Source organism: Felis catus, chromosome B2, assembly GCF_018350175.1.
Source record: "Felis catus isolate Fca126 chromosome B2, F.catus_Fca126_mat1.0, whole genome shotgun sequence".
In the NCBI taxonomy this organism is placed as follows: domain Eukaryota; kingdom Metazoa; phylum Chordata; class Mammalia; order Carnivora; family Felidae; genus Felis; species Felis catus.
In genome coordinates, this window is record NC_058372.1 from 68,230,399 (window position 1) to 68,243,092 (window position 12,694).

General features: G+C 40.2%; 1 protein-coding gene across 3 annotated transcripts in view; it reads right to left on the reverse strand.

Moving 5' to 3' along the window:
• Positions 1-217: 217 nt before the first annotated feature.
• IMPG1 (interphotoreceptor matrix proteoglycan 1) overlaps positions 218-12,694 on the reverse strand; it is a 134,247-nt gene continuing 121,770 nt past the window's right edge. For all 3 annotated transcript variants that reach the window (XM_019830878.2, XM_019830877.2, XM_019830876.3), the window contains 3 exons: positions 9,198-9,393; positions 2,899-2,971; positions 218-1,530 (listed from right to left, as the gene is read on the reverse strand). In XM_019830878.2, the coding sequence (XP_019686437.2) occupies positions 1,453-1,530; positions 2,899-2,971; positions 9,198-9,393 (347 nt within the window). In that variant the 3' untranslated portion in view covers positions 218-1,452. The remainder of the gene's footprint in view (positions 1,531-2,898; positions 2,972-9,197; positions 9,394-12,694) is intronic.

Consider the following 12,694-nt stretch of genomic DNA (forward strand, 5'->3'; position numbering starts at 1 on the left):
TCTGAGGCCAACAGGAGTGAATTTGCAAGGGTTTGTAACCAGGAGGGGATACCACTTCCCAAAAGAATATGTGTTCATTAGGAAATACTTGTTTTTATTCTTGAAGTTTTACTGCTAAAATGGTGCTGCCAACGTTGAATATTTTCTTTTGGTAGCATTAAAATCATGCTTAAAATCATGTGTCATAATCCATAAAGCAAATCCAGGGAACAGCTACTAAAACACAGATCCATTTTATTAAAAATCTATGAATATAGTGCTTACATTTTATTGAAATTAAGGTTTTGCAGCAAATATATTAGTAGTGGAACATTTGAAATAGATACAGAGAAATCATTTTTCATTAAGTAGCACATTTAAAAACTGACTAAACTGGATTACTTTGATGCCAATCTACCTGTGCACACAGCAAAGTTAATGTCAAGAAGTATTCAATAGAATTATTAAATTTTAGGAAGACAGTTCTCTGTGGTGGAAAATAGGAATTGGTTATGTCACAAAGTACAATGTAATTTTTCCCCCCAACATAGTGTCTTCCTTTAAAATAGCTTTATGCGGGGGGTGCCTGGGTGGCTCAGTTGGTTGAGCGTCTGACTCTTGGTTTTGGCCCAGCTCATGATCTCACGGTTTTGTGGGTCCGGGCCCCACACTGGGCTCTGTGCTGACAGCATGGAACCTGCTAGGGATTCTCTCTCTCCCTCTCTCTCTGCCCCTCCTCCACTCATGCTGTCTCTGTCCCTCTCAAAAATAAAGTTAAAAAAAATAGCTTTATGTGGTAACAAGAAAAGTTAGATTTCCCATAGTATATATAGCTGAATGCCAGTTCCTTTTTCTATTAAAGGAACAATTCAGAAATTATTGGCAACAAACGATCTACTGTGCAAGCACTAATTTCTTGTAAAACTAGTGTGCCAAAGAACTGAAGGTGTGTGTGTGTGTGCGTTACAGACATTAAAGTGCAGAGCATATATACCCTCACCACTGTTTACATACTGGATACATCTGTGTTTCAGAGAGATCTGCATCTCCTTGCATACATGTATTTCACGTGCACTGTAATACATGAAGAGCTTTGCTTCCTGATATATTGTTCAGCCTCCCCAAAACAATAGGTAAGTTGCACTTGTAAATGATCTGTGAGTAGTGTTTTGAGGGCAGCTGGAAGCAAACCTGGTTTGCTGTCACGACTATTGGTCAATGATTGTGTTTTGCGCTTTGATAATAAGCATCTTTTTTATGCGGAAAGTATCAGTCATCAAGTTCACAATTCTTCCCTATTTGAAATATGGTGTGTGTTGTTTCTCAGTGTTGACTATATGCCTGGATTCGGATGACCGGTAAATATGCCTGCCTGTGTTTTCAGAATTTTCACAGAGTGGACACAATTTTCCTTGAGAAAGCAATCCATTTCTCTTGAGACAGATTAAATTATAATCTGCATATTTTTAGTTCTTAATTTCCTTCCCAATCTTGATAGTTAAATTCTTCATATCCTTCAGCCAGTAATTCAGAATCTCTTTTCCTGATTATCTGGAAGAGAAATAGTTTCAAGAGCTTACAAAATGCCACCTGAGGTCAAATCAATATTTTCATTCTAATATTGCCTCTGCTGGTGTTTGAAAGAGTATGCTTGCCATTTAGGATATCTTCTTTGAAAGGTTTGGGGATGCCCTCCAAAATATTCCTAACTTTATAACCTAGTAGGAATGTATTCCATCTCTTCTTAAACCCATTTAGATTCTCAGGCTGAAGCATCTCTTAAAGCAGAGGGGGCAGTTTGTGAATTAAAGTCACCACCTTCCCTTCCAACCTCAGCAAACATGATTATTCTATGCTGCTGCTTCATTTGAAATGTGGTCCTTAAATCTACCTGGCACTCTAGGATTTACTTAGTGTTTGCTTCATCCTGGACATTTTATTAATAGCAGACATGGTGTTTCGTTGTCATTTTATGGCTCAAGACTGAACAACTTCTGTCTTTCCAATTTCCTTTGTTTCAGGAAATAAATACGGCACATATTATTCCCGTGTGCACCTGGCTACACAGAATTATGATTAGTATTTGGTGTGGTTGCCTCAGCATCCTTGATTGTATATTGATGGTAATAACTTGTTTCAAGTACAAGCTTTGATGTGTTTGTTTCCATCCAACACTATAGATCTCGGGTAGAGTGGGAACTGGCTGATTATCACTCACTTTTACAAAACATCAAAGACTAGGTACAATTTTTGAAACTAGGCAATTTTAGGGTAAAAGTTGTCCAAGGTATTTTCTCAGAAGGTATGTTTTTTAATCTCTATATTTAACCTGGTTAGAGATAAGTTATTTCCCTTTGTAAAACAGAATTATTTTAGTCAAATAAGTTGGATGAATACTTTGAAAGGGATACCTAGGACACTGGAAGGAATATTTGAGGATGAAATTATAGGAATTTTTGAAGTTACCCATTGTTCACAAATCATGTGTCTTCTATATATTTCTCTACATAAATTTTTACTTTCGCTCATTGTTTGAAATCAAAAGAAGATACAAGAATATGCATAAAATGATTCAGTTCCAAGAATATGAGTTATGAAAATTTCAACCTGTTGCAATGCATTTGATAAATGGCATGTATATTTTTATAAGAAAAAGTGAATAAAACACTTGGCTTGTTTTTCTGTTATTTTATTATTTTGTCTACACATTTCAGATAATGCCAGCCCTCTGTCTCTATCTTCCTTGCACCAACAAATCCCCTTACAATACCCCCTGCCCTTATGTACTCAATTAAAAAGCCTGGCAAATAAAGGCAAAGTGCTCTTTCTTATCTCTCTTTAAAACAAGAGTCAGACCTAGAAATAGTTTAAATTTTCTTAAAAATTCAGTAAAACCAACATGTAAAAGTATTACTTTACCTTGTTATTTTGCTGACGTTGGAATTTTTTAACACTAGTTTTGTATGCTTGATTTTTAGAGTGACCTGGTGACCTACAAAAGAAAGCAAAAATATGGTATTTTATTTCCTGGGCTTATCAACATTGAGAGCAACTACAACTTGCTACTATTTTCGCTTTAAAATGATGACAACAATGAAAATGGATCGCCCATTTTTGCAGGTGCTGCCAGTGAAGTTGAAGAAGTGTGCTCTCTGCTTCTGCCCCTGAGTCTCACCTCCCAGTTGGCTCACTGTTCTTGGGCAGTGGTCTCGGAAGGCCTGAACAGAGCTCAAGAGAAAGATGAGGGATAACTTCATCTCGCAAAAAGTGGAATTATTTCTTTTCTGAGTTATTTTTAAAGTCGTGAGTCGTGGTTGTTGAACAACAACCACGTGTAATGACATTTGTACAATTTAAAAACAAAAGTTACTTTATAATTTGATGTATGTAATTCCACATTTTTTAACATACATATTATACAATTTCTGATGGTAGTGTATACACTTTTGCACCTTGCCCTTTCCCTCTCTACATTATAAAATGGGTATAATATTTGGGGGATGTTCTGTGACATATATTCATTCCCTTATCAGTAAACTGTTTTCTTTCTCCCAACATTCTGTCCATAATAATTTCAGGGAAAGGCGTAGAGATGGTATCACTATAGGAGGAAGGAAGCTGCTATCCTGGAGGTGTAGTCTGAGGAAATAAGTTCCTTGTTCCTTCAGCATGTTTGGTTCCTACTTGCCCTGGTTGGGTGATTTGGAGGCTCTGAGAATACTAAGGGATGTGTAGGTGTGTGGGGTCAGAACTGAGAGATCACAGGTGAGGTAAATATGAGGATAGAGGCTTTCCACAGGGCCTGGTGAGGCAGGGAGTCTCCACCCCCCCCCCCCCCCATACACCTAGATACCATCTTGGAGAAAGGATAGGAAGGGAAAAGATTTTTAAGGCTGATTATATATTCCAAAGGAACTGAGTTGCCTAAAGTGATTGCTTCAATTGTTAATCAGATGACGTTTTAAAAATTGGATTGGACTATATTAAACTCTAACTCCTCCCTCTCTTGGCTCCTCCCCTCACCCTCACTCCTTCTCCATCCAGTGGAGAAAGTGCTCCTAAGGGAGTTAGGAACAGCTACAAGAAATGAAAAATGGACCCCTCCCCATCTGAGGTGTAGCAAGTGAGTAAATCTGGGATCTTACTGTAGTAAGACAAGTACTTCCTTATAAAAATCTCCTCAGAGATGTCACTTTGCATCATCATTTCCTTAATCGGGCTCCTGTATTAGGAGCCTATTAAATTAGGCCCATTAAGCTGAAGGACAAAGTGAAAAGTTTTAGATCTGAGGAGGAAAAGTCATAATTTATTTACTATTAGATCTAGATTTGTATTTTTGGAATATGTATAATAATAATTGTGATTAATGAAAGTCAAACTCATTAAGCTTTTAAAAAAGAGACCTTTGAAAATGAAAATTTTGTTTCTTCTTGGGAGAATTTTTGACAAGTTCCATGCAACTGAATCTATCTACAGAACATCTACAATTGAAGGAAAGGAAAAACGTATGGAGTACAGTCATAAATACTGAATGGAGGAAAAGAAGGAAGAATAAAGGTGAAAATACAATGAATGAAGGCTTGGCAGTGGAATGACAAAGAAAACAAACTGAAAATGTTTGTTGTAACTCAATGCTCATCTGTTCAGCAAGGCCCTTGCCCTCAGTACAATTTCCCATCTCTCCCTTCATTTTCAGGTAGACTAACAAAATCGCAGCTGAGTTTACAATTCTTGAGAGGGTGCTGCTTTCGGTGTTACATCACTTTCATGTCCTCCACCGATGTGCTTCTGCGTTTGGGCTTGCATTCCAGACAGGGAATCTCAGGTTGTGTTTAGGGGGCTGCCCTTTGTGGATAATCATCAACCAGCTCCAACCATGCTAGAGGCTGGGTCGTTTACCCTGAAGAGCATCTAATTTATCCCTCACCTAAACCAGTGGATGTATTCTGATTATCCCCCTTATCTGAATGAGAAATTTGAGGTTTAAGGTTGCCCAAGGTCACAACTAGTTGGGGTAGAGCTGGAATTTTAATTCCAAAGCCTCCAGACTTCATCACTGTCCTTGTCTATGGTTGATAAGGTCTTAAATTGTCATGTAAGTAAACCTCATATACGTAAACTGTCAGAGTCACATAAACGGTGGCATCCTGTGAGGAGCAGGAGGAGGTGGCAAGGATGCAGGGGGGCCCCTCAGCACCACTATGCTCAGGGGTCTTCCACGCTGTCTGAGGCAGTGCGCGAGGGCAATGGGAATTGTCCTCATGCTGAGGAGATCTGAGTTTAGCACTTAACACTGAGCAATTCTTGAGGCATCTGGGTGGCCCAGTCGGTTAAGCGTCTGACTTCGGGTCAGGTCATGATCTCGCGGTCCGTGAGTTCGAGATCCACATTGGGCTCTGAGCTGTCACAAGCCCAGCATCAGGTTCTGTGCTGACCGCTCAGAGCCTGAAGCCTGCTTTGGATTCTGTGTCTCCTGCTCTCTCTGTTCCTCCTCTGCTCATGCTTTCTGTCTCTCTCTCAAAAATAAACATTAAGAAAAAAAAATACCACTGAGCAGTTCTTCTTTCCACTGTTAACTGGAATAGTAGCTGAGTGCATCTGTCATTCCACATACGCGCTATGCTTTTCCTTACATCTTTGAGTGAACCATACAAAATTGCCAATATTTGATGATTTGTTAACTGACAGAATGGTAATGCCACACAGTTGAACCTACTATACTTATAAGTACATAGTTTAATTATTAGGTTATTACATAAACAAGGTCTATTATTCTGCAATTTACTTTTCTCATTTAATCAAATGTCTTTTTTTTCCCCTATGGCAGCTCCAGTAGAGCTATATCATTGCTTTCTAACTGCTGTGTTCCTTAGTGACTGACACACTATGCATGATTTAACTCTTTCTCCATAGATGGGCATGATTCAAAGCAATGATGCTGCAAACATTTCTATAAACATATCTTAGTGCACAAATGCAGTTATTTTTGTAGGAATAATTGTCTAAAAGTAGAGTATCTGAATAAAATGAAAACTTTTATGGATACTAACAAATATTTCTTGATAAAAGGTTTTTCTAATTTATACATCCACCAGCAACGCTTGATAAACTCATTTTCCCTGGGGGTGCCTGGGTGGCTCAGTCGGTTAAGCACCTGACTCATGATTTCCGCTCAGGTCATGATCTCACGGTTCGTGGGTTGGAGCCCCGCGTCGGACTCTGTGCTGACAGCTCAGAGCCTGGAGCCTGCTTCAGATTCTGTGTCTCCCTCTCTCTCTCTCTGCCCCTCCACTGTTCACACACACTCTCTCTCTCTTTCTCTCAAAAATAAAATAAACATTAAAAAAAACACCTCATTTTCCCTGATGTTACCCATACTGGATATTATTATTTATTTATTTATTTTTACCAAACTCACAAACTCACAAATGCTATCTCTATTGTTTTTGGATTTCCCTGATTATAGTGAGAGTGAGCATCTTTTCCTACGTTTTCTTGGTCATCTGGATTTCTTATATGAGTTGTTTTTTTTTTTAATTTTTTTTTTTAACCTTTATTTACCTTTGAGACAGAGAGAGACAGAGGATGAACGGGGGAGGGTCAGAGAGAGAGAGAGGGAGACACAGAATCTGAAACAGGCTCCAGGCTCCGAGCTGTCAGCACAGAGCCCGACGCGGGGCTCGAACTCACCAGGCGTGACATCATGACCTGAGCCGAAGTCGGACGCTTAACTGACTGAGCCACCCAGGCGCCCCTCTTACGTGAGTTTTTAAGATATAAAATAGGTTGTAAATATTTTTCTCCCACCTTCTTAATATGTTAATTTTATTTGTGGTGACTTTTTTCCTGTAGAAATCCTCTTCTTAATGTCATCTGCGATTGGTATCTTAATTAGGGAAGGTTTTTTTTTTTTTTAAGCCCAGGATTATTAGAAATGGTTTTAAAGATAGTTTTCCTCAATTTTAATAGTTTTGATTTTAGATTTGATCTGTGTTAAAAGCAATTTTATTTTTTTCTAAATAGAAGGTCAAATTGTACTCTAACCATTATTGACCAGTCCATACTTTCCACTGATCTGAAATGCTCATTAAAATAAATTCCCGTGGGGGCGCCTGGGTGGCGCAGTCGGTTAAGCGTCCGACTTCAACCAGGTCACGATCTCGCGGTCCGTGAGTTCGAGCCCCGCGTCAGGCTCTGGGCTGATGGCTCAGAGCCTGGAGCCTGTTTCTGATTCTGTGTCTCCCTCTCTCTCTGCCCCTCCCCCGTTCATGCTCTGTCTCTCTCTGTCCCCAAAATAAATAAACATTGAAAAAAAATTAAAAAAAAAAAATTCCGGTGCCTGTGTGGCTCAGTCGATTAAGTGTCCAACTTTGGCCCAGATCATGATCTCACAGTTCATGAGTTTGAGCCCCGCACTGAGGTCTCTGCTATCAGCGTAGAGCCTGCCTGTCTCCCTCTCTCTCTGCCCTTCCCTGTCCCCCCACCCCCCAAATAAATAAACATTAAAAAACTCCCTAAATATAAGGATCTATTTGGGTCTTATATTTATTCTGTGTATTTATTGTCCTAGTGTTCTAGATATTATTTTATGTATTATTCTCTTACAGAGAAATCTCTCCATCATTGTACTTCCAAGATTTTCTGTTGTTCATTTTCACTTCTGGAGGATTTTAGGAACAATGCCAGATTCCATTTAGAATCCTGTTGTGATTTTAAGTGAGATTAACCTGGAGAAAGTTGACAGCATTATCGTAACCCTCACTCATCTGAATGGACATTCTGTGCTTTATGTTCTTTGTAAAGATGCTTTATAAACGTAATTTCATATGCCCCCTGCAGGAACCCAAAAGGTTTGATTAGTCTCAAAAAGGTTTGATTCAATGAGGGAATCGAAATTCTGAGAAGTAATTGGTTCAAGGTCACTTGATTAGTAAATTGCTAAGCCAAAATTTTAATCACAATTTGACTCCAGAATATTGCTTCTTAACCATTATTGGATAGTTGTCTTTAATGTGTCTTTAACTTTAAAAGAACAGGGTTATGTTTCAAGAAGAGAAAGGCTAAATCTTTCTAGGTTCTTTTTTTTAAGTTTATTTATTTTGACAGAGAGAGAGAGCAGGGGAGGGGCAGAGAGAGATGGAGAAAGAGAATCTAAGCAGGTTCCCTGCTGCCAGGCAGAGCCCAACGTGCAGCTCCATCTCACAACTGAGATCATGACCCTAATGACTGAGCCACCCCGGCGCCCCTCTCTTGCTTCTTTATTGAGGAACTGATGGCCATGAGCTCCCTGGTGGGAAGTTAGAGACTGTGGCCACTAGAATGAGTAAGAGGACAGTTTTAAAAAAAACCATGATGATCTACTAAAGATAGGGGTACAAGGTGGTCTAAAAGCCTGAGGAAATGTTCAGGTGTGTGTATTTGGAAACTCATGACTGGGAAAGGTGAGACAGGCTCACGAAGAAACTCTCCGAGGTCAGAGTGCACAGTGTGGACCTTATCTGGGTATCACAGGATTTGGTTCCCCAGGAGGCTTCATGTTCCCTGACCGTTCATAACGCCACCTACACCCTAAAGTCTGGGTCATGAATCCCTCCTCCTTTTCCCTCTTCTTAAGAGCTTCTCTTAACCTTTCTGTTGGAAATAAAGATTGACTAAACACAGCAGACCTTAAAAGAAAGGACTACTATGTAATCATTAAAGACGGTACGGAAAATATTTAATGCCATGGGGGAATGTTCTAAGTACAAAAGCTGAGTATAAAACCAGAAGCCAGTCTGATTCCATTTTGCTTTAGAACATTCTATGTAAACATTCTGTATAAACATATACATCAAAAGATAATAATAGCTAATAGGGTGAATATCACATGATTTTTTATCTTCTTGCTCATAATTCTGTATATTTTCCAAATTTATTATGATGAAAACTGTCGTTACAAATAGGGGGAAAAAAACAAATACACACACACGCACGCACACACATGCACACACACCTCAACACCAATTAAGGTGGTACCCCCAGACATACTGCATCAAAAGAGAGCCTAGCAGGGTCCAGCCAGGTGTTTGAACAAGTCTTCCTCTGGAAGATTTTGATGTTCACTGGAGATCGAGAACCATGTGAGTTTAAAGGGCCATATGCATTCATTCTAATGACAGGTTTCTCAAGAGCAAGAGTAACAAATCCTTGGGTCTATAAAGTTACTGTACTTGACCTACCTGCACGGAGCTCCCTTTCCCTGGATGACCTCACATCCCTCTATGGGGGTGCAGAGGCCAGAGTCCCGGCGGTCCAGGCGCACCTGGCTCTCATACCCTGGTCTGCAGCGACACTCTGCTTCCTTGGTCCACTCATTTTTTACACACTGGGCAAATTCGCCACAGGCCAGGAATTTGCAAGGGTCTGCTTGATCAGCTGTAAGATATGGGACAGATTTAAAACAATTTTTTTAATGTTTATTTTTGACAGAGAGACAGAGCATGAGTGGGGGAGGGGCAGAGAGAGAGGGAGACACAGCATCCCAAGCAGGCTCCAGGCTCTGAGCTGTCAGCACAGAGCCCGGATATGGGACAGATTTTAATGAATGCATGGATTCCTGAGCAGTGGAACAGGCAGAAGTCAAAGGCAAGAGACCAAATATATTTGCCATCACTCCATTTTGGACTGGTTTGTACAGCAGTGATAACAGACTGGAATGAAAAGGGAAACACACATTTCTGTATCTTTGAGTTTATGACAATGATAACATATTTACTCTGAATATAATCATGAACAAACTTGGTGGTGCATCAGAATCAACTAGAGGCCTTGTGAAACACAGATTCCTGGCCCCAGCCTCAGAGTTTCTGATGCAAAGCGTTTGGGATGGGGACTGAGAATCTGTAGGTCTAGGGAGGTCCCTAGATGATGCTGATGCATCTGATCTGGAGAGCACACTTTGAGAACCACTGCAGTAGAGAATTAAGGTTTTTTGTTTGTTAGGTTTTTAAAGTAAGCATTTTCTGCAGCAATGAGTTATGAAAGTATATATTTAAGATCAGGTGTATACCTTGTAAAGTAGTCAAATAGTCGTTTATGTGGACAGTTTTGAGAACTCAGGACAATTTACTGCTTTAAAAAATATCTTTCTCTTAGTCCCTTGCTGATCCCTCTGGCCCCAGTGTTAGAGATCTTTCCTTTGGGTTAATCGTTTTTCCTCTATTAAAATTCAAGTGGATCTCTAGTTTCTGTTTTTTTTTTTTGTTTTGTTTTGTTTTGTTTTGTCACTGTTCTCTTTTACTTTAAATTCTGTAGCTGTGTCTCAATTTTTTTTTTTTTGTAAATGAGAATCTCAGAGTATTTAGCTCAGAAGGCCTGTGGCCCCTGCCAGCTCTTCCCTGTTTTTATAGAGCTAAGCACACTGAGCTCTCAGGCAGAGAAGCAAATGGCCTGAGTCCCCCAATGCTGATGGCAGAACCAGCCTCTGGGCCGAAGACACTTCTTCCTTCTGCCCTGGAAGGAGCTCCTGCTGAATTACAGCAGCCATTTATCTTTCAGATTGTTCTTTCAAAAGGAACATACTCCATGCAAGGAGCTAAGGCACAGGTAGCCATGCATAAAGCTATTCTTCCAAGAAGCCTAGGGAAAGGTAAGAAATACATACAGATATTTCTATAGGAAAAGCCCCGTACCTTGTCCACTGTAAGAGCTGTAAGATGAGCTCTAAATACAAGTTAGAGAAGAGATCGTTGTTTCAATTATTTAAAGTGAGTTGCATTTGTATGCGCAAAGACTAGGAAAGGCATTCCAGCTGGACCCAGCAGCATGAACAGAGGCATAGAGGAGGGAGAGCAACAGATATGAGAAAAGAGAACCAGGAAAGCCCAGTTTGGAGGCAGCAAAACCTTGTGGACTGGAAGGAAGGGAACTAAGACTGGAGAGGTAAGTTAAGGTCAAACTCTGGTAGGTCTTGAATGCCATGCTAAGGAATTTGGACTCTCCAGGCAGGTGGGAGCCATGGAGGATTTCTGGGCAAGGGAAGGGTATGATCAGAATTGTGCATTAGAAGACATGTAAACACAACTTAGAATTGTCAGAATTAGGATGATTTCAGTGATCATCTTGTCCTGTATTCCCCAAGTGGGAACATTTGTAGAACTCTAAGTCAGCAGGATTTAATAGGTTTTATACTAGAAAGAGGTTGGTGGCTAAATAAGTACTTTTTGTTTTCGTTCTTTGTTTTTTAATGCAGGGTGAAATAAATGTAACAGGTTTCTTTCTCTTTCCCTTGTTTCTCTTTCTCTTTCTTCCCTCCAATCTTACCCTCTTCTCCTTTTACTTTTAAATCTCTTTAGGGTCATTAATAAGCTAATGTCTATTGTGAATCTTCAAGTGGAGAAGAACATAGTCAGCTGCTTTGCCGAATTTACTGCCCACATAAGCTCTGTGTAGGGTCACTGGGGGGACATGGCACGGGGTGAGAATTCCAATAAACCCCTTCATTCACTACCCTGATCCAGCGCCTCCCTGTGGTGGAAGAAGTGATAGTGAGGTAGATTAATAAAACCAGCCCGAGCTGTGGGCATGAGCACTTCCTTGAAAATATATACCTGGGTCTTCCAGCAAGGTAGACAATGCTAGAAGACTTTACGTGAAGTTCTCTTTCTCTGCAGCTTGAACAAACAGGCCTGACTACTGTGAACTGGCTTTCTCTGCTTCAAAGTTCCTAAAGTTGGCCATGTTGTGGGATCCTTGTCATTGTTTAGAAAATGATTGAGATTTACCCTGACAATCAAGGTGGTTCACATCCAGGGCCTGGTTTAATAAACAACAGCTGTCAGCAACTTTACACTCAAGACTTTTAGTCTTGAAAACACAAGTCAGGGAGGAATAGAGGCTCCACTTCCTTCTCTCTGCAGTGGAGAAATACACTAACTCGGAAAGCTGACTCAATGTACAGATTCTAGTCCTCTGAAGAGTAAAGGTGTGATAACCAAATGAGTTTCCCATTAAAAAAATATTACCGATTTACCGTAATTTCTTTCGGCCCTGCCCGACATTACGCACCAGTAAGGCTGAACAGAATGCAATCAGGCAACGTTGGGGAAATAAATTTATCCAAATTTGGGGGCCCTGGATCAGATATATTTGAAGAACAAATGCACCTTGTTTATAAATAACTTGCTTTTCCCATGGTATTTATTCAGGACAGGTCTAGAGAGAAGTAGGAGACTTCAAATCACTGAGCTTAGTTTTTGTTTGCTGTGTATACCTTCTTGGGTACTAAGACAACATTCACTGATTCAACAAACACCAACTGGGCCCTTCAAAATCTGCAGCAGTAAGAATTTCAGACAAACTAATTGCTTTAGATTTTTATTTTAGCCTTATATAAAATTTTACATGTTAGAGAGAATGTTAGAGCTGAAAGGTATTTTAGAACCTTCTCATGAATTTGTTCACTTTGCAGGTGAGGAAGCTGAGGCCCCAAAGTTGAGTGTTGCAAAGACCACGGGCTGTTTGTGTTGGTCATCTGCGTGAGGGCAAGTCCCAGGGAAGGAAAGAGCCAGGAGGGGGAGCTGTGGGACCACAGCAAGTAAAGGCAATTGCAGCGAGTTAGAATGGTACCAGAAGACACAGTATTTACAATACTAATTTGCAAAGCAGCCCATACCGCTTCCATTATTATACCTTAAAAATACTTTTCTTTGGGGCGCCTGGGTGGCGCAGCCGGTTA